At 36.0% G+C, this 22,707-nt stretch overlaps 1 protein-coding gene across 2 annotated transcripts in view; it reads left to right on the top strand.

The window, feature by feature from the left end:
• Positions 1-21,145, top strand: part of SUCLA2 (succinate-CoA ligase ADP-forming subunit beta) — a 57,650-nt gene extending 36,505 nt beyond the window's left edge. For both annotated transcript variants that reach the window (XM_032874025.1, XM_032874026.1), the window contains exons 5-11: positions 3,064-3,192; positions 5,774-5,912; positions 10,649-10,810; positions 10,905-11,047; positions 17,341-17,461; positions 18,134-18,222; positions 20,357-21,145. In XM_032874025.1, the coding sequence (XP_032729916.1) occupies positions 3,064-3,192; positions 5,774-5,912; positions 10,649-10,810; positions 10,905-11,047; positions 17,341-17,461; positions 18,134-18,222; positions 20,357-20,431 (858 nt within the window). In that variant the 3' untranslated portion in view covers positions 20,432-21,145. The remainder of the gene's footprint in view (positions 1-3,063; positions 3,193-5,773; positions 5,913-10,648; positions 10,811-10,904; positions 11,048-17,340; positions 17,462-18,133; positions 18,223-20,356) is intronic.
• The last annotated feature ends 1,562 nt before the right edge of the window (positions 21,146-22,707 follow it).

Raw genomic sequence — 22,707 nt, 5'->3', positions numbered from 1 at the left:
TAGTGTGATGAATTACTTTGATTTTTGAATGTTGAGCCATCCTTGCATTCCAGGAATAAATCCCATTTATTCTTGATGTATAAACCTTTTAGTGTGTTACTGAAATTGGTTGCTAGTGTTATGTTGAGAGTTTTTGCATCAATATTCATCAACGATATCGATTAGTAGTTTTCTTGTAGTATCTTTGTCTGATCAATGCTGATATCTCTTGAATTTGGAAGTGTTCCCCTCTCCTCAGTTTTTTGGAAAAGTTTGAAGATTGCTGTTAGTTCTTTAAATATTTGGTGGAATTCTTCAGTAATGCCCTTTGGTCATGGGCTTTTCTTTGTTGTGAGGTTTTTTAATTACTGATTTAATCTCCTTGTAATATGTCTACTCATTTTTTTTTTTTTTTCCTTTAGGACTCATTTTTGGTTGATTTGTTTCTAGGAATTTTTCCATTTCTTCTAGGTTATCCAGTTCATTGGCATGTAATTATTAACGGTAGACTTGAATGATCCTTTTTATTTCTGTGGTATCCATTTGTAATATCTTCTCTTCATTTCTAATTTCCATTGTTTTAGTTTTTTCTTATTTTTAATTAGTCTACCTAAGGGTTTGTAAATTTTGTTGATCCTTTTAACAAATCAACTCTTAGTTTTATTAATTTTTTCTATTTTCTATTTTATTTATTTATTCTCTAATCTTAATTATTTCCTTCTTTGTGCTAACTTTGAGTTTAGGTTCTTTTTCTAGTTCCTTGAGTTGTAAAAAAAAAAAAAAAAAAAAAAAAAAATCCCTGAGCTGGGTGCTTTTTCCCAACTTCTGGGAGCTATGTTGACTTCTTTCTGCAGTATTACAAGTTCTGTGGTGTAGTATTACAAGTTCCACAGCATCCTAAGATGGGGAGCTCTCTTTTGTTCTCGGTTGTGTCGTCTTTCCCCCACCACCAATAAGAGTATGCTTTTCCCAGTCAGTCTTCCAAGTCAGGTGAGACAGAAACCATTTATTCATGATGTATAAGCCTTTTAGTGTGTTAACTGAAATTGGTTGCTAGTGTTCTGTTGAGAGTTTTTGCGTCATTATTCATCAACAATATTGATTAGTAGTTTTCATAGCCCCCTGAAAAGCAGGAATGTTAGATATGCATTCAACTTTCCCCTTTTCTCCCCAAGGAAGAAATGGCATTGGGCTATTTCTCTTGATCTTTAGTTGTGTCATCCTAGGGGAGGGGGCTGACGTGGATGAAATGAAATGACTTTTCTTACCTGTTTCATTGCATTTCAACTTGAGGTACTATAATTTCCTAATTGGTTTCTGGTATTCTCATAAAGAGATTTCTTCTCATAGAAGGGAATAAAAATTCAGATCATATATTGTTAAGTTAGTGTTTCTGTGGGAGAATGAGGTCTAGGGCTTCCTAATCTACCATATTTCTGATGCTTATGTCCATAGTTTTAGGGGGGTGCTTTATTAAGTAGGCATGATTGATTAAATCATTGGCTGCTTGGTTGTACTTAATATCCAGGCCCCCTTTCCTCCCAGAAGGGTGTGCAGATATGGCTCAAAGCTCCAAAACTTCTAATCACAGTGTTTGTCTTTCTGTCCTAGCCTGTGGCCTACCTGAGTCATCTCCTTTGTCACCATGAGTCGCTTCATTAGCATAAACTGTGAGATGTAGTGGAAGGTTTAAAGGTTGTCCAGACACTGGGGACAGAGGCCAGCCAAACTATTATACATGCATATTGAATTCTAATCCCATAATATAAAATTTAAAGGGTATGAAGATATACAAGGAAATATAAATCTCCCATCCACCCGTTTCTCAGCCACCCAGTTTTTCTCCATGGAGACTGGTACTATTTTTTAAGTCATTTTTCACCTAAGTAACAGTTAATTCTCTTAAAAAGTTATAGGTTATTTCTTTTCCTCTGGCTATTGCCTTATTTTGAGGATTTGAAGGACTGTTTTGTTCTCCAGACAGTAATGAATACAATACTATTCCTTTACATTATGTCTTAAGATGATTTTGTTACTGAAGCACACTAATTGCTGGGATAGAAAAGTGAAAATAGTCTTCTGTTTTTGTTTTTGCCTTTTTCCCATGAAAATCACCTTGTCCCCCCCCCCCCCCCCCCCCCGATTAAGAATACTATGTTCACTGTAAAAAAAAGATTGGGGGGGGGTATGGAATAGTGACACAAAATAATAAAAGTCTTATCATTTAATGGTTTCCCATCTTTTTTTCAGTTTATGTGATTAGTGAGTGGGGGCACTTTTAGACATACTTTATGTTAAAATAAACCCAAACAATTGAGAATAGAATCTAGAGTTTTACTTAATTTTTTTCCCATGAAACACTACTGAGATCGTTTTCCTATATCATTAAATAATCTTCAGTCATACGATTTTATCACCTCCTTGTTTTTGCATGTTAAGGTTATTTCCAGTTTTGTGTGTGAATTAATAAATCTATTAGATTATTTTGCTCCCAAGGTTTTTCTTGACTGGGTTTTAGAGGACTTTTAAAAGTTAATTTAATTATTTAGTATTTGTATCTTACCTTCTTATATTGTCCATGATAATAGCCAGAATTATTCTTTCAAGGTAGGTAACTTTCTTTTTTATTTAACTTGCAGTACGTCTAGAGCTTATAAAATCTTTAATTCATTAGACTTTCCTTTTTAAATATCGGTATCTTTTTTATGATTTTTTAAAAATGTTCTTTAAATAATATTTTAATTGCCCTTCAGTTCTTAAGAAATAATGCACAGATTATATTTTATATATATGTATTTATATTAACTTATTTGGTGTAAGTTTTGTGTATATTTTTAATATTTTTCCTTCACAGGTGAGCTCTTGTCTTCCTTTACTTTTTTTACTTCTTTGCCTTCATTTCAAATGAATACTTATAAAGGGGCACTGTGCAGGAAGTATAAGGAGAAATTCTCTGGGAAATTTAAAAATAAGAGTGGGGACTGATAAATGCATAAGTCTGGTAGTGTGCATAAATAGGTTTTAACATTTAATGAAGGGTCCATAATAAAATCTAGATGTTTTGTCTGTTTCCCCTCCTGGTAGGGTCCTGTATTAATAGGAAGTTCTCAAGGTGGTGTCAACATTGAAGATGTTGCTGCTGAGACTCCTGAGGCCATATTTAAAGAACCTATTGATATTGTAGAAGGTATCAAGAAGGAACAAGCTGTCCGGGTATGTTGTATTCTGAAAAATTTCTATCTGGCTTTATTGGATAATTGTAATACTTAAAAAAAAAAAAGAAAGAGAATTAACTTTGAGTAAGTGAAGTGATTGACGAAACTTTTAAAAAATTTTGAATATTTTGTTTGAAATTGAAACTTTTAGAAGTATCTACAATATTTCCATAAATATTTTATTACTTATCTTTAAAAGGTAAGAATTCTTTTAAAATAGGCACTATACCATTGTTATACCTAGTAAAATTAATAATAATTCCTTAATATCATTACTTACTTACCCAGTCATTCACATCCCCTTGTCTCAAGTTTTTCATTTTTTTTCTTTTATAATTTGTTTGAATTGGGATCCATATAAGATCTTCCATTGAGTTTTTAGTTATTGTCTCATAGGTCTTTTTCTAATTTATAGGTTTTCTTTCTCTTACTCTCTTTGTCTTCTTTCATTTGTTGAAGACACTGGGGTGATTATTGTTTATCACAGTCTGGATTTTACATTCCCATGGTAGCATTTGATATGTTTCAACCTCCCCTTTATTTCTTGTAAAATTGTATGGAATAGTACAGACACTGTCTTATGTATCCCTATGACAGGTCAGTGATTTTATTTTGGGGGGGGGGTTGTGGATGCTTTTGAGAACCTTATGAAAGGTATGACTTTTAGTGTCTGCACATACAGAATAAATTTTGCCCACAATATAACTAGTATTCTGTATTGTCCTTTTTGTATGCTTCTTCCCTCCACCGCTCCATCAATCCACCCCATCCCCTTCCCCCCGCCAAAAAAAAAAAAAAAAAAAAAAAAGCCCAACCATGAAGTTTAATACCATGGCCTGTGAGAGTTGCTTGGTAAGGTTGGTAATACTCCTACTGATTTAAATTGTTTAGTTTGGATATGAAAAATAAGTGCCATCTTAAAAAAAAAGTCTGAATATTAAAGTTTGAATGAAATTACCATCTATTAGTGGGAAACTATGTCAAAATAAGTTTATGATACTGAAGTATAGGACAGGAATTTTTGACTGGCACAAAGGTTTAAAGGAGATAGAGAAATTACCTTGATAATGTCATTTAGACAAAAGAATGGTATAAATCTTTAAATGGGACAGAGAGATTCATTAGGTAGTTATGTGAGAGTGATGACTAGATGGCTAAATTTGGATGAGAAAGAGTACTTGATTTACAAGAATAGTTGAAGGCATAGTCTACTAAGATTATATAGCTTTTTGGGTGATGAACAGAAATAGTACCTAGCACAGCATTTGGTAAATTAATGTCATTCTGGGTTGATCAGATTCTGTCATAATTCTCAGATGTTTTCGCTCTAAAATGGTGGATTATGACCTAGTGAAAATCTTTCTTAATGAAATAAAATTTCATTATTTCTCATTTATTTCTTACTATTCTTTATTTGAAATGTCTTTTTTTTTTTTTTTAAGATTTTACTTATTTATTTGTCAGAGAGAGAGAGAGAGCACAAGCAGGGGGAGCAGCAGGCAGAGGGAGAAGCAGGCTCCCTGCTAAACCAGCAGCTGAATGTGGGACTCTATCCCAGGACTCTGGGATCATTACCCGAGCTGAAGACAGATGCTTAACCAGCTGAGTCACCCAGGTGTTCCTGAAATAAGTTAATAGAAAATGACATTTCTTAGCTTGATTATCTGCTTTATTGGCATTTGATTTTTTACAAAAACCATATTCACCCTTAAAGAATTTAAGATTTTCTGTAATTAAAATTCAAATGTATTGCAGCCTTGGATAGCAGTTGGAAAAAAGGTGAACGTCCCCCATAGTGTTTTTGAGCAGTGGCAGCAGTTAGAATAAACATACAGACACGTAGCTTCCATACCAGTGGTTTAGAATTGCTTATGGAACTTCAAAAGTTACGGATGGCTTGGTCCATTATAGAACTTGTGAACTGGAACTTCTCAGTTATGACCTTGGGATATGTATTTTTAAAAAAGCTCTTCAGGTATATCTAGTTAGGGATTTCTGCTCAGGACTATAAACTCTTCTATTAGATTCAAAGCTAAAGTAGCTGTATCTTTTGGGCTTCACTTGTATTAGGTGCTTAGTAGATTTTTGAATGAATGCAGTTACGCTGATTTTGTGTCCTCATTGCTTGGTAGATATTCTTCATAAATTACCTAAGAGGTAAGATCAGATGATTTAATATTTTTGCTATCATTTGAACTATTGGGATTGTCAGCCCACATTTTATATGTCGTTTTAATAAAATATAAGCCTCTTCTTTCAGTTTAGGTTTACCATAAGGCTTAGAGGCAGTATGGAGGCTATGGAATAAACACTGGAACTGGAATCTAGGCAAATGGCAAGTCACTTGACCTTTCTAAATTTCTTTCTCATTTGTAGAATGGGCATACTACTTGCCTTGTGAGAATTTTGAATAAAAAGTTTTGTTTAACCATTTAGTAGTAGTAGCTGCTATTTCAGTCATTCATGTTTGGGGACTACAAATTCATGCTTATCATTTTAATGATGAATTATAAGGTTTTTTATTTACAAGAATTTAATGTTATTGGATATACTATAATAAAGAGACAAATGAATTTCAGCTTGCACAGAAGATGGGATTTCCACCTAATATTGTGGATTCTGCAGCAGAAAATATGATCAAGCTTTACAACCTTTTCCTGAAATATGATGCAACTATGGTAGAAATAAATCCAATGGTAGAGGATTCAGATGGATCTGGTAAGGTATCTTTTTTTTTTAATCAAACATTAATGATATATTTATTTACCAATGATATGTTTCACTAGGGAAGTTTAACTCATAATGGAGTTATGAGTAATGGAGTTACATACATTCCTATGTAGAAACTTACTTTAAAATAAATAGAATGAATGTGAACAAATATTAAAGATACCTATTAAAATAAACACACGGGGAGGTTGTTAAAGTTATACTGTACCTTATGGGGGCTATTAGCCACATGTGGCAATTAAAATTAATTAAAATGATATGTGATTAAAATATTCCCCAGTCAAACTAGTCACATTTCAGCTGTTCAGTGGCTGCATGTGGTTACCACATTAGATAGCACGCATATAGAACATTGCCATCATTGCAGAAAGTTCTTTTGGGCAGTGCTGATTAGAGTATCCGGTGTGGTAGTGAGTAAATGGCTGTAGTTATGGAAATTAGCCATCTTAGTCTCTCACAGGTTTCAGACTTTAGAGTCATCATGGATCTTTATTATACAGAGGGTAGACTTTGATACTTGAGTCCTTTTAATATTTTTATCCACTGGAGAAGTAAGATTAGCTTGTCACTTTGATACCTTTTCTTTTGCATGTGTTTAAAGATTCTGAATTATCACAATTTCCATGTATAGTTTTATTGTTATAAAAATTATAAAGTTATATATATGTTATATATAAGTTATAAAAATATAAGTTGCATTATTGTAGCTTAAGTTTTTCTTGATTATTTGTTTTTATTTAAATTCAATTAGCCAACATATAGTACATCATTAGTTTCAGATGTAGTGTTCAATAATTCATCAGTTGCATATGATACCCAGTGCTCATCATATTATGTGCCCTTCTTTTTTTTTTTTTTTTTTATATTTTTTTATTTATTTATTTGACAGAGATCACAAGTAGGCAGAGAGGCAGGTAGAGAGAGGAGGAAGCAGGCTCCCTGTGGAGCAGAGAGCCCGATGTGGGGTTCGATCCCAGGACCCTGGGATCATGACCTGAGCTGAAGGCAGAGGCTTTAACCACTGAGCCACCCAGGCGCCCCTTATGTGCCCTTCTTAATGCCCATCACCCAGTTACCCCATTCCTCCCTTTTTTGATCATGTATATTAACAGCCTTTATTATTGTAATTTATTGGATTTGTTTCAAGTCACTTTGGACATTTTAATCTCTTAAGCATTTGTAGATCATCTTTCACTTTTATACTTCTAGTTACATTCTTTATTATAGAAATTGATTTTTGGTTGGTCATTTATATGAGTAAATTCTCTTTTGATCATACAGGTAGTTAATAAAGCTAAAAAATTAAGTTTTTTAGAAAGTAAAGGCACATTTTAAAAATGAATGTTCAGTGAAGGAGATTTATTTGTATAGAACAGGTATTTCTTTTTTTTTCCTCATGGAAACATTCCAAACGTTGAAAGCAAGATTCCTGAATTATTTTCAGCAGTGGAATTCTGCAGCCATATTCTTTTGTTAAGAGAATGTCTTTGTTCTCTTAAAAACCATTTTTTCCCTTTGTATTTAGTTTTTCTTCTTTGTATGTATTTTTATATATTTCGAAGGAGGTTTTTTGTTGTTGTTTGTTTGTTAGTTTTTCCTTTTTCTGGGTAAGGTCATTGTATATTTCCTTTGAAAATTTGCACCAATAAAAAATTTATATAGCCTCATTACCTAACACTATTTTAATATTTCAGTAGCTCATTTCAGTCTGTTCGGTAATCGGGATCATGTTGTCTATTCAGTTTGTATCTTTTCTTTTTTAAACTTAAAACTATATAATAGAATATTGGGCGCCTGGGTGGCTCAGTCATGATCTCAGGGTCCTGGGATGGAGCCCTGCATCAGGCTCTCTGCTTGGTAGGGAGCCTGCTTCCTCCTCTTTCTCTGCCTGCCTCTCGGCCTACTTGTGATCTCTCTCTGTCAAATAAGTAAAATCTTAAAAAAAAAACAAAACTATATAATAGAATATTTTGATGTTAAATATTTTTCAGTTTTTAAAGGCTTGTATATTATTTGTATATAAATCTTTGTAGTCTTCATTATCTTTCATATGGATTCTTAGAAGGGGAATTTTTGGGTCAAAGAGGAATAATATTTTCACATATGTTTGACTATTGGGTCAGGAGAATAACATTTTGAGATGTATTTTGCCAGATTGTCATCTGGAAAAGTTGGTCTAACATACAGAGTGTCGATTTCATTGCCTACTTGTGGCAGAAGTAAGTTTTATATTGGGTTTAAACTCTGTCAAACTAATAATCAGGAAATGTCTTATTTTATTTTTCAGTTCTTTGGTTACTTGTGATGTTGAGAATTTTTCATGTTTATTGGGCATACATTTTCCTTGGTAGACTGCAGATTTTCTGTTGATGTCCCTTGGTAACTGTGTTAGTTTCCTGTGGCTTCTGTAACAAATTACTACAAACTAGGTGGCTTAAAACAACAGGTACTTAATCTCTCAGAGTTTTAGAAACCAGAAGTCCAAAATCAATGTCATATGAATTCAAGGTGCTCCCTCTAGAGGCTCCAGAAAGCCTCCATTCCTTTTGTAACTTCTTGTGTCATTCTGTTGATTGTGGCCACCTCATTCTATTCTCTGCCTTTTGAGTCACATTGCCTCTTCCTCTTCAGTGTGTATCTAATCTCCCTCTGCCTCTCTTCTATAAAGATACTTGTGATGTAATTTAGGGCCTTTCAAGGTAATCCAGGATAATCTTCTAAGATCCTTATTTTAATCACATCTGTAAAAATTTTAACATATAAGGTAACATTCACATGTATTAGGACCTATTTATCTTTGGGTGGCATTATTCAGCCTATTACAGTACTCAAAAGAAACATGGATAATTTTTCTTATTAATTTGATGAGGTCTTTATTTTTTGAAAATTTATTTACATGATTTGAAGACTGTTTTTACTGGACATAGAAATCTAGCTTGATATATCTTTTTTTCATCACTTCAAATATTTTCTCCTGCCCCATTCTCCTTCCTTTCTCTTCCCAGTATCACATGTTGGATAACTTCTTATGTATAATAGGTCACTTTTTTTTTTTTTTTTTCCAGATTGGGTAACTTCTGTTTATCTGTCTGCAGGTTCATTGATCCATCTCCAATAAATACATTGTTAAGCACATCCAAAGAACTTTCCATTTTAGGTATTGAACTTTTTAGTTCTAGATTTTTCTACTAGGCTTCTTTTGATAGTTTTATTTTCTGTTGAGGTACCTCTCTGGCCCTTTATTATGGTCATATTTCCCTTTAAGTCCTTAAATGTATTTAAAAGAGCTTTCAGAGTCCTCTGATTCCAAATTTGGGTTGTGTTGGGTTTGGTTCTTCTTGACTGCTTTTTCTCTTTATCTGTGTGTTCATATTTTCCTGTTTTACCTTCACAGATCTAGTCGTATACTGGATATTTTGGGAGATGTGGTGTAGAAACAGAATTCTTTTATCTTCCTCTGAAAGAGTGTCGAGTGTTGGTTTATTGTTGTTATTAGTAGTTAACTTAGCTGGATTTCAAACTTTGTCTCTTGTTTTGGGTAGCCTTGTAGGCTTAAGCGGCTGGGTCTTTCAGCCTTTTATCAGGGATAGCAAGGAGAATGTTGTAGTTATATTGGAGTGAGGAAGGAATAAAGCACTGAAAGATGAAGCTGGCAACTGTAACCTTTATATTAGCCATTTTGGTAGAGTGCTGGAGGTAAAACCTGATTCGAGTGGATTTAAGGGAGGATGATGGGAGTTTAGGCAAAGTAGTTGGCAGATGTAAATATTTTCAGTTTTGTGGCCCACTTATCCTGCTGCTTTTCTTCATATCCTGTTTGTCTTCCTTTTCCCCTTCTTTCTTAACAACCCATTCGAAATATGTAAAAATGTGAAATCTATTCTTAGCTCAAGGTAATACAAAATAGGCATAGTCTCAGTCAGGCCCCTGAGCCATACTGTTTTTTTGCTGACCCTTGGTTTATATAGACAAGTCTGTCAAGGACTTTTGCTGTATATGAAGAGAAGAGTAAGAGGGAAGAGGTGGCAAATTATTTTTTTCTTCTTTTTATGGTGGGAGAAATAACAGCGTTTTTGCAAATCATTGGCATTTAGCCAATAACAAAAAGGGGGCAGTTTATAATGCAAGAAGGATAGAATTGCTAGAACAATGTCCTTCTGTAGGTAAGAGACAGTGGGGTCCAAGGCACATGAGAAGGGGGATAGCTAGGTGCTTGGCTGATTTGTTTTTGGTAACTTTAAAACAAATTTTAAGTGTTTTTGAAGTTTTTGTTTTTGTTTTTCCCTTTTATCCATTACCATCTGGCTAGGATGGATGTATAACTAGTAACTTTGATAGAGCAATTTTAATTCCCAAATACTCTTTATTTTTTTTTTTTTAAAGATTTTATTCATTTATTTGACAGAGATCACAAGTAGGCAGAGAGGCAGGCAGAGGGAGAGGAGGAAGCAGGCTCCCTGCTGAGCAGAGAACCCGATGCGGGGCTCGATTCCAGGACCCTGGGATCATAACCTGAGCCGAAGGCAGAGGCTTTAACCCACTGAGCCACCCAGGCGCCCCCCAAATACTCTTTCTTAATAAACAGTTTGAATACATTGTGAACATAAATTTGAAATATTTTCAATACAAAACCTTTTTCTCCTAAACTAAGAACATTTCACTATTGGATGGTTTATTGTGTTTCTTTTGAAATTCAGATCATTTTCTTTTTTTTTCCTTCATAGTGCTGTGCATGGATGCAAAGATCAATTTTGACTCTAATTCAGCTTATCGCCAGAAGAAAATCTTTGACTTACAGGACTGGACCCAGGAAGATGAAAGGGAGAAAGGTGCAGCTAAGGCAGATCTCAACTACATTGGCCTTGATGGAAATATAGGCTGTCTAGGTACCATGTGTTGTTATGTTAAAGGTGCGTTGGCTGAACTTAATTTATTTTCTTTGTGTTTGTTGTTTATACAAGTCATTTTCCCTCTTGACAGTAAATGGTGCTGGTTTGGCGATGGCCACAATGGATATAATAAAACTTCACGGAGGGACTCCAGCGAACTTTCTTGATGTTGGTGGTGGTGCCACAGTCCATCAAGTAACAGAAGCATTTAAGCTTATCACTTCAGATAAAAAGGTAAGGGCTGGGCTTATGTTTTAGAATTTGAATGACAAGAAGTAACTTGATTAATTAGTAAATGTGGTCATTACAGTAGTAGAGCATTAAATTTCAAAAGACCTAACTAGCTTAGAAGAATTGCTGAAATCAATGCAATAAAAGTTGACTAGAAAAAAAGGTAGTTTCCTGCTGTAATTTAGAAAACAAGATGAAGATATATTAGATGGTATTAGGTAATACTCTGAATAGTAGTGATCTAGTATGGGAGCCATTCCTATGAAAAACTGCTAGAGATGGTGGTTGACCACAAAAGCCCAGAGATCTGGCAAATCTATAAAGCTACAAAGAAGAAAATTAAAATTACCTTTAATTCTACCCAGAGATTATTTTTGTTACTATTTATTTACCATTTTTTTAATTGGTTAATGCTTGTATATTTCACACATACACACACACACACGCACACTCACACTCCCTTTCTCTGTTACTATTTGCATATATATATATTTAGAGAAACAGTTTATTAAGATATAATTCACATGCCATCTAGTTCACCCATTCGTAAATATATGTCAAAACAATAGTTTGAGTTTTTTGGCTAGCATATCTTTTTCCCCCTTATTTATTTATTTATTTATTTATATTAACATGTAATGTATTCTCTTTTTCCTATTTATTTATTTATTTATATTAACATGTAATGTATTATTTGCCCCAGGGGTACAGGTCTGTGAATCATCAGGCTTATACATTTCACAGAACTCACCATAGCGCATACCCTCCCCGATGTCCATAACCCAGCCATCCTATCCCTACCCCTCCTCACCCCCAGCAACCCTTAGTTTGTTTTGTGAGATTAAGGGTCCCTTATGGTTTGTTTCCCTCCCAGTCGCATCTTATTTCATTTTTTCCTTTCCTACCCCCCATAACCCTCTGCCCTGCCTCTCAGATGCCTCATATCAAAGAGATCCTATGATAATTGTCTTTCACTGATTGACTTATTTCACTCAGCATAATACCCTCTATTTTCATCCATGTCATTGCAAATGCAAGATTTCATTTCTTTTGATGGCTGCATAGTATTTCATTGTGTGTCTATGTGTGTATAAACACACACACACACACACACACACATACACATACCACATTTTCTTTATCCATTCATCTGTTGATGGACATCTAGGTTCTTTCCATAATTTGGCTATCGTGGACATTGCTGCTATAAACATTCAGGTTCACGTGCCCCTTCAGATCACTGCCTTTGTATCTTTAGGGTGAATAACCACTGTGCGATTGCTGGGTCGTAGGGTAGCTCTATTTTCAACTTTCTGAGGAACCTCCATACTGTCTTCCAGAGTGGCTGCACCAGCTTGCATTCCCACCAATAATATAGGAGAGTTCCCCTTTCTCCACATCCTTGCCAACATCTGTTGATTCCTGATTTGTTAATTTTAGCCATTCTTACTGGTGTGAGGTGGTATTCTCACTGTGGTTTTGATTTGTATTTCCCTAATGCCGAGTAATGTGGAACATTTTTTCATATGTCTTTTGGCCATCTGCATGTCTTCTTTACAGAAATGTCTCTTCCTGTCTTCTTTGGCTAGCATACCTTGAACCACTTTTTACATAAGGTGTTCTTCTAAAACACTGATTTTAATGTTTGTATTAATCTTTCATATGTAGATAGGCCATAAATTAGAACTATGATTTTATAAGTGATTATCAGAATACAAGGGATGTGAAGCATAATGATCCAAAAGATACACAATATTATTAATCATTTTTTAAAGAGGTATATCTACTGTGTGGCCGTTGTGAGTTTTGTAAGACATGGAAAAATAAGATAGTGGCTTCTGTGGAGCTAGTTTTACTGAATTCAGTACCGAGAATTCCTCATTGGTGAGGAGTATTTCTTTTATTTCTTTCTTTTTTTTTTTAAGATTTTATTTATTTATTTGACAGAGAGAGATCACAAGTAGGCAGAGAGGCAGGCACAGAGAGAGGGAGGAAGAGAGCTGAGCAGAGAGCCTAACGTGGGGCTCGATCCCAGGACCCCGAGATCATGACCGGAGCCGAAGGCAGAGGCTTTAACCCACTGAGCCACCCACGTGCCCCAGTGAGGAGTATTTCTTAGTCACTGTTGCCTCTTCCTGTGGCTGGCATAGTGCTCAGTGCATACAGAGGTCATTAATAAATATTTATTATTGATGCTGCTGACAATGTACCTTTTTACTTATGGTGTTAGACTCTAAAGTAATTAATTACTTTGTTTTTAAAAAATCTTTTTTACCACTCTTTGAGCCTCTGGAATTATTTGCCATATTTTGTTTTACAAAAAGCATTGAACTGAAATGAGAAATAACAGTGCTTTATTTTCCTTGTTTAATAACTGTTCAAAAAATCTTATTGGAACTGTATTTCTGTAGCTTCTTTTGGTAAACTCTAAAAGCAGAGCGTTATTTAATTATTTAACTGTTGAGTACTTACTACGGTGAGCTAGAATTTTAACTATTCTTCTAAGTAGAGCTTTTAGGGTCTACGTACAAGAATAGAGAAAAGCGTAAGAATTCCAGTGTTGTGGACTGACAGGAAGGGCATTGGAGTTGGAAACAGGCCAGGAACCCAGGGACACAATGTGGATAGCATTGAAATAGCTGTATACTTATTATGTCTCTTTGTGTTGGACACTGTACTTGGATTTGGGAATGCATGGTTACTTTGCTTAAGGCATTTTTATAGTCTGACTGGGGTGATAAACTGAATGTAGTGTTGTGGAAGAATAGAAGTCAGAGCTGGTAACTAGTAGGCGAATCAGGGAGACCTTCACTGAATGAATGATTCCTTGAGCTGTCTTGAGAAATTGAATGAGTTAGGCAAGAAGAAGAAAATATCCAAAGATATGTAGAGTCTAAAGATGCCTGGGTGGCACAGTCGGTTAAGTGTCTGCCTTCCGCTCAGGTCATGATCCAGGGTTCTGGGATCAAGACCCTCATCAGGCTCCTTGCTCGGCTGGGACCCTACTTCTCCCTCTGCCTGCTGCTCCCCCTGCTTGTGCGCGCTCCCTTTTTTTCTCTCTGACGAATAAATAAAATCTTAAAAAAAAAAAAAGAGGTATATAGAATCCAAAAAAGACCATTGTGTTTATGGAATGGTAAGGTGTTTATGTGTAAGAATACAGCATTTTTGGAATGAATGATTAAAGTCGGCAAATTGAGACTGCATTGTAGAGATCTCTGTATCTGTATCTAGTTAGGAAGTTTGGATTTTAACTCCCTTATCCTAATCCATACACAGGGATATATATATAAATATATCCCTTACCTTTTTGTTTATTTATTTATTTATTTTACTTTTTTTTTTTTTTTTTTTAAGAAGGTAACTCTGGTAGTAGAGGATGAAATGGAGTGGAAGGAGGCACTCGCAGGAGAGAGAGTTCAGTTATTATATACCTGCTTGTGCAAAACTATGAAGAGGTCCCTGACAGAAGTAATGTCAGTAAGAATAAAGCAAAGAAACCTAATTTAGAGGCATTTTTGAGACAGAATCATTAAATTCATCTTTTCCTTTTTTTTTGGGAAGCCACAGAGAAGGGTTGGTTAGGTTAACATTAAGGACTTCTGTTTGGGGAGAATCATTTGGTGGCGAGCATTTTGTGTAGTCAGAGGCAAAGTGGAGAAATAGGTGTTTCTGACTGGGTTGAACTTGGTTTGTGATGTCTCTAGCGGGTGATTATAATGATACTGTATAATATAATAATGATACTATACTTCTTACAGTGGTTGGCTATATATTAAGAAAGTCCTCAGTACTTTGAGAAAAGTTGAAGTGTTAGGAAGTTGGTAAGATGACCCAGGATGAGAGGCTGAAACCAAGAGTGGGAGCCCCTGCCACCTCTGGAGCTGAAGGACTGAATAGAGAAGGAAGACCCAATAAAATAGAGAAAGAGATCAGGAGAGATCTCCTGGAGATCAGGAGAGAGCAATGACATCTAAGGCCAAGGTGGAGAGGTTTGAGAAGTAAGGTGTAGGCAGCAGTGTTCATCTATAGGAATGATCAGGTCGAGTAAGGACTGAATTAGTGATTGGGAACCCTAGCAAGAACAATAGGGAAGAAGGGCCAGAGACCAGGTTGTAATAGGTTAACTCTGATTGGGAATTGAGGCAGTAGAGACTTCCGGCCGAGATTACCCTTTCAGGGTATTTTTTTCTTTCTTTCTTTTATTCTTTTTCTTTTCTTTCTTTTTCTCTCTCTTTCTTGCTTTTTTTTTTTTTTTTTTTTTTTAAGATTTTATATATTAGAACAAGCAAGCATGAGTTGGGGGAGAGGGAGAAGCAAACCCCCTGCTGAGTGTGGAGCCCACCCTGTAGGGCTCTATTCCAGAGCCCTGAGATCATGAGCTGAGCCAAAGTCAGAGGCTTTACTGACTGAGCCATAGAGGAAACCCTCGGGGGTACAGAAGGACATAGTGTTAGCAGTTGAATGGAGGTAGTGTTGAGGAGAACTTTAGTGTGTATGTTTGCTTTCTTGTTTGTTTAGAAGACCAAGAATATGAGCTGTTTGTAGCTAAGGAGAGAAGAGATTTGAGGATAAAGAAGAAAGTGAGTTTAGCTAATGGAATGAAGACCTGGAGGAGATAAAACACACTAATGAGATAGTGAGATTAGCTTTAGAGAGGGGGTTAACTCCTTCCTCAAGGTGTCACTGGAGAAAGGAAGATCACATCTAACAATTAGAGAGCTTGAAGGTGGGATAGGAGGCTTATGAAGAAAGTGAGAGGTATGAGGCAGACCACTAAAGAAAGGATCGTTAAGGAAGACTCATTATTGTACTGCTCTTTAGGTTATGCTGATGTTTCGGGTTATTGTTGTTTTAACTTTTTAGGTTTCCTTGAAGTTGCAATGAGTAAACTGATTGACTAGAATCATCCAAGAGTGCATTATTTGAAGGGATGGCAGAGGCAGACTGGTCTTGAGAGGAATGGGTATGGGGAAGTTAAGCAAGCAGGTGACAGTGTCACTGGATCACTGAGCCACAGGATCCAGGCTCTGTAGTGTAGAAAACCAGAGCTGCTGAGAAACTGGGAGATTAGATCAAGGTTGAGAGACTAGAAGCTTTTAAGAGGAAAAGACTGGGTTTGATGGAGCTGGAGGTGAGAGGCAAAAGGAGAGGAGGTTGAGCAGAGAGTGGGATTTATACACTCAATATTCTAGAAACATTCATTCTGGTCAAGTCAAGGATTTAGCCTTGGTGATCATTAGTTGGAGAACCGGAGGTAAAAGTGACATGGTAGAGACACTTTAAGGCACAAGTGTTAGGTGATGCCTGTGGTATGTAGAAGCTACCCAGAATGAGGTGGGAGGGAGGAGAGGAGGGTGTGTCCAAGGTCACTGTGAATTCTAGTCTATTTCTTCATTTCTTAAAGGTCTAGAAATAATACTGGTAAAAATAAGGAATGCATAGTGTAGTTAAGTGTGTTTCAATCTTTTTAATGTCCTGTCATTCACAGAAAATGGTATTTCAGTGGGGTATAGAAGATAGATGGAGAAGGTTGCTTGTAGACAGAGGCTACTGGCCCAGAGGCGCAGAGGTGCTAGCTGTCCCAGAATCTTCCTAACTGCTCTATGGGTAGAGGGGAACAGTATCTTGGTATGTCTGTAACCCATTTGTATTTCGCTAGTTGGAAGCTCTGGTGTAGGTAAATGAACTAAGACTCTTTTTTAAAAAAAAGAAAAAGATTTCTTGGGGGAAATGATAGAAGAACAGTGATTCAGACTATCAGTGATGAGGTAAGAATGTTGATCCAAACAGGCCTTGAGATTTGGATGTGAAGTGTAGCTAGGAGTGGGTATTCAGGAGAAGCTGAGTGATTTTGAGGTTCTGTTGTGTGTGAGAATTTGGTTGATTTGGTGGGGATAAATGAAGAAGGAATGATAGGTAGTAAATATTAAATTGGAGATCTTGCATGTAATGTTATCTTATATCATGATCTGGGGCAATCATGTTGGCGAATGGCTGTTTAATAGAAAACAAGTAAATGGAATCAGGGAATCTTGTTCATATGGGTTAGGAGAGAAGATGCTGTATAAGCCAGGTGTTGAAATCACCCATGTTGGGGAGAGTAAGTTCTGGTACGTGGTGGACTGCATAAACTTCAGTGGTGGGAGCTGCAGAGAATGTGATGGTCTGGTTGAAAAATATTACCATGAAATTAATTGGTATCGTAAGGCACAGACACTAGTATTTTCTTGAGAAGGAAGGACCCATACTCCTTGCTTTTAAATTTTAATCTACAAAAACCATTTTATTCACAGGTACTGGCTATTTTGGTCAACATTTTTGGAGGAATCATGCGGTGTGATGTTATTGCACAGGGTATAGTTATGGCAGTAAAGGATTTGGAAATTAAAATACCTATTGTGGTACGGTTACAAGGTGAGTGTAAAAGATACCTGCGGTTGTCCCATGAACTCTTGATTGTTTAAAAGTTCCTAATTCCAAGGAGTTCAATTCATTTAAAATAGAGTTTTCAAATAGCTTTATCTTTTAAATGAAAGTGTTAATATATAATAGAAAATTTAAAAAAAAAATTTTAAGGTTTATTTATTTATTTATTTGACAGCGCTCACAAGTAGGCAGAGAGGCAGGCAGAGAGAGAGGAGGAAGCAGGCCCCCTGCTGAGTAGAGAGCCCGGTGCGGGGCTCTATCCCAGGACCCTGGGATCATGACCTGAGCCGAAGGCAGGAGGCTTAACCCACTGAGCCACCCAGGCGCCCCTATAATAGGAAGTTTTTAAGATGTGGGTTTAGAAAATATTTCTCATATTGGGGGAAAATTGCTTATAGTTTTGGTTGGTATAATTTAGTATGTTATTTATTTGTTGTGCTTTGTTTTAAATTCTGACTTGCCTAAGTTACCATGGACATGGTAAGGCAAGATATTTCCTAAGGTAGCTCCAGAATCTTACAGTATTTTCTTTGGTTTTGGAAGCATTTATTTTAGATGATGAAAGTACTCCTATGTTGAAATTTCATATTGTGACCTGCATTTTAAATGAGTTTAAGCATGTATTTAAAACATCTTTATATTTGTATAAATCATTTCCAGGTACAAGAGTTGATGATGCTAAGGCACTGATAGCAGACAGTGGACTTAAAATTCTTGCTTGTGATGACTTGGATGAAGCTGCTAAAATGGTAAACATGCTACGTTACATATCTAAGGGTAAATTTGCAAAGTGTATAAGATGGGATGATAGGTATAATCAGTTCAGTGCTCCTAATACTTAGCAGAAACACTCATTGTTGGCAGTATTAGCTGGCTCATTTTAGAGTCTAAGTTAGTTTCATTTATTTATTTTTATTTTTATTTTTTTAAACGATTTTATTTATTTGAGAGAGAGAGAGAGAGCATGAGGTGGGGGGCAGCAGAGGGACAAGCAGACTCCATGCTGAGCAGGGAGCCCAATGTGGGGCTCAGTTCCATGACCCTGAGATCAGGACCTGAACCAAAGTCAGGCACTTAACCTACTGAACCACCCAGGCTTCCCCTCATTTATTTTTAAAGGAATTTTTGTTTTATATAAATAATATGTGGTTCCAAAGTTGAAACTAAACCAGGGTATATTCAGAGAATCTAGCTTTTATACTTTTAAACTTTTTATACTTTTATAATATATCCTGTTTCCTTCTTCCCCACACATAACCAGTTTTTTAAAGAAGTTTTTAGTTCATCCTTTCACTTTTCAAAAATAATACGCAAGTAATGTGTGTGTGTGTGTGTGTATACACACATGTACATATACACACATATATATCTGTATCTCCACTTTCTCACATTGTATGATGATAACATATTTTATGTCATTTCTTCTACTTACTAATCTTCTTGGAACACACTCTATAGTAGACATAGAGGTGTTTTTAAATGAGAACTTTTGATTCTTTCCAACTGTTGTTTATGGTTGTTTCATGGAATCCTCTGGGCTGTCTGGTTTAATCAGCAGTAGACTTTTGAGATTTGCTGAGTTAATGTGATACCATTTCATAAACATAATAAAGGTCTTGTGTCATTCTTTGGGACATACTTTGGGAAAGTACACACTAGTAAATAAAAATCAGCTGCACTTTAGAGGCAGATTTATACTTAATCCTGACTTTATTTATTTGTTTATTTGACAGGGAGAGAGAGGGGGAGAATGGGGTGGAGGGGGAGCAGCAGAGGGAGAGGGAGAAGAAAGCTTTCTCCTGAGCAGGGAGCCGGATGCGGGACTCTTATCCCAGGATCTTGGGACCATGACCTAAGCCGAAGGCAGACACTTAACTGACTGCAACACCCAGGTGCCCCTCAATCCTGGGTTTAAAGATTAAGATTTTGAGCAAGGGAATGGTACAGCACAAGTGTTCCAGAAAACTTTGTGGACATGGGAAAAAAGGAGAAGAATCCATCAAATCTTGATCAAGTAGACCATGAAAGACAAAAGTGAACAGCTGACGATGAGGTTATGGAAGTATGACAATGTTAGTAATTACGATGGTGATGAGAGAAGCAACTGCTGCCGCTTACGCACTGAGCCCGTAGTGCTAAGCTCTTTCTTGGGGTGTTAACTCATTATGTGTGATGATACAGTTTCTCTTTTTGTAGATATGGAAACAGGCCAAATAAATTAACTTATTCATCAGGATCACATGTCATAAACATCAGAATGTGATTTGGACCCAGGGGGCCTAACTTTGAAACCTCTTCTTAACTACTCACCTGGGGAGGACAGAAGCTGAATTTGTGTTTTGTTTTAGACATGTTTAATTTTAATCTTTTGTATGGTACCCGCTGGCTATCCTCACACAGATTATAGACACAACATTGGAATTCAGCTTGGCTCAAATATGACATACTAACTTCTAGACTCAAGCTCCTATCCTGATACTGCAAGTTAGGGTTATATACATATTATTAAACAGACTTTGGATTAGATGTGCTTTGCACTGTATGGTGTCCAGTTAAGACAGTCACCGTTTCTGTCTTTAAAATAGATAAAATTCAGGCAATAAAAAAGAGTAGGTACACACACACACACACACACACACACACACACACATACATACAGAAAGTATTGAGCTGAGGTGTGAGTTATGAAGAGTCTCAGATTTAACGATCCTTCAAGAGTGGCAAATGCTTGTAAGAGTGTGAAGTGATTTATAAAATGTCAGAATACCCCAGATGTTTTAAGTGAGAAAGATTGAATGTGCATTAATTTCATATTTACTGGTAGTTCTGATTTTACGGTTTCATGGAAATAGGAAACAAAGATGCTTTGTTTTTTCCTTCCAGGTTGTAAAGCTCTCTGAAATAGTAACCTTAGCCAAGCAAGCCCAGGTGGATGTGAAATTTCAGTTGCCAATCTGATTGGAGAATCCAGTGGATGGCTGAAGGTGTTAAATGTGCGATAATCGTTAAAAATACTGTGTTCTGTATTATTATTGTTCCTTTTCTCTTTAGTGTACGGAGATTGTAATTGCCAGCTAGACAGAAAAACTTTTAAAAGCATTTGATCTGCATTTAATTCTACTGTTCAGAGTGGGCCGTTTGTATAAAGAATGTATAATGCAGTGATCTAGTTTCTTTTGTTGCAGCTTTCTTTTTCACTTCTATAGAATGTCACTCGCAATATGCCAGTTTATTGTTAGATTCAACATTCTTCATTGATGAGAGTCCTATGAATAAAATAAATATGAAGATAAAGCTTTATTCTTTAGTGTTAGAAATATATTATATCTGATAAATAGTCTCATTAGTAGAGCAGTGTGTTAAAACAATGTTTTATATTAGAAGTGTTTATCTTCAACACCAAATACCTATCTAAATATATCAATTACTATTTATAAAAAGAGCTTTCAAACACTCCCCAAAATACTCTTTTAAGTATGTCAGTGAAATAACTTGTTATTTGAACATTGTTTTAAGCATTATAAAACACTGATTACTGTAAGTCTTCATGATCCTGTGGTATTGATAAGAACGGGTAGGTTTTAACAAATAAAGGTATATTCAGTAAGGACTTGGCAGACGCAATTAACAATGTCAATTTAAGTTAATAAAAATCTCCCAATGTGACTTGGATTAATGTTTTTTCTTTTTTCTTTTCATTTCTTTTCTAAGTAAACATAGTAGAAGGTGATATGTTCATGATTACACTAAATATCTTCAAGAACTGATTTGTAGATCATGTACTGGGGTATGACATTATGTATTATGGAACTACCTACAAATAATTCCCTTGAATTTTGATGTTTATGTGTGTACCTTCTGGTACCTTCTTTAAAACAGTCATGTTTTCTTTTGTGTCCCTCTGTGCGTGTATATGTATGTGTGTATTAATCTTTTGTTCACTACTCAGAACAGTTGATATTTAACTATTAACAGTGTTAATACCATGGAAGGAAATACCAGCCAAGTGGTAGGTTCTGTAACCATACTGATAAATGTGAGAACTTGTTACCTATTTTGATGTACTTAACTTGTGATTAGATGTATATACTATGATAGGTTGCATAGCATAGTGATTATGAGCACAGAATTTGAAAGTGGTCTCTGTAGTTGAATCTTGGCTCCACTACTTACTATCTATATAGAGTTTGGACAAGTTTTTAAATTTCAGTGTATCTGTTTCCTTAGCTCCTTTCTCATCTTGACTAGAATTATTGGGTAGGGAGAGGGAGATAGAGAAGGACAGCCGGGGACTGACTGGGTTGCGGAAAGGAAGAGACATTCTATAAATATATAAAATATATATTTAAACCAACTATACATATATCATTATCTAACTATCAGTCTGCCCTTCCTGCTCATGTATTAAAATACTAAACTGGAGCCATTAAACTATTGAAAATTATGATAAAGTTATAATTAAAAGTCCAAGCCTTTGGCTTTTCATTAAAAAAAAATTTCCAAAAATTGCCAGCCAATGACAAACTCAAAAAAGATTGGCATTTTGTATTAGTTGGGGTGTAGTCAGGAATTTAAAACAATACTTGGTATTATAGGGAGGATATGATATAGGCTATCGGTAATACTAGTGTTTCAGTTACCTATTCTTGCATAATAGATTACCCTAAAACCAAGTGATTTTCAAACATTGATTTTCTCATAGTTACTATGGGTCAGAAATTTGGAAGCAGTTTAGGTAGGCGCTGGTTTTGGTGCCACAGTCATTTGAAGGCTTGACTAGGGCCAGAGGACCTACTTCCAAGATGACTCTCTCACATGGCTGTTGTCCAAAGGCCTCAGTTTCTGCCCATGTGGGCCTGTCGACAGGGCTGCTTGAATATTCTTGTGACATGTCATTTGGCTTCCCTCAGAGTCAGGGATCCAAGGGAATGAGGGAGGAGCGACATTGCCTTTTGTGTTCTCATTTCATTATCACTTCTGCCACATTCTTTGTTAGACATGACTCATTGAGTCCAGGCTTACTTATTTTTATTAACATATAATATATTATTTGCCCCAGTGGCACAGGTCTGAATCATCATGCTTGCACATTTCACAGCACTCACCATAGCACATACCCTCCCCAGTGTCCATAACCCAGCCACCCTATTCCCCCACCCCCCCAGCAATCTTTAGTGTGTTTTGTGAGATTAAGAGTCTCCCTCCCAATCCCATCTTGTTTCATTTTTTTCCTT

Source organism: Lontra canadensis, unplaced genomic scaffold (genome assembly GCF_010015895.1).
Source record: "Lontra canadensis isolate GAN:19392208 unplaced genomic scaffold, GSC_riverotter_1.0 scaffold51, whole genome shotgun sequence".
Classification (NCBI taxonomy): Eukaryota; Metazoa; Chordata; class Mammalia; order Carnivora; family Mustelidae; genus Lontra; species Lontra canadensis.
The sequence above is the reverse complement of the archived record's forward strand: the minus strand, read 5'-3'. Positions and strand labels throughout refer to the sequence as shown.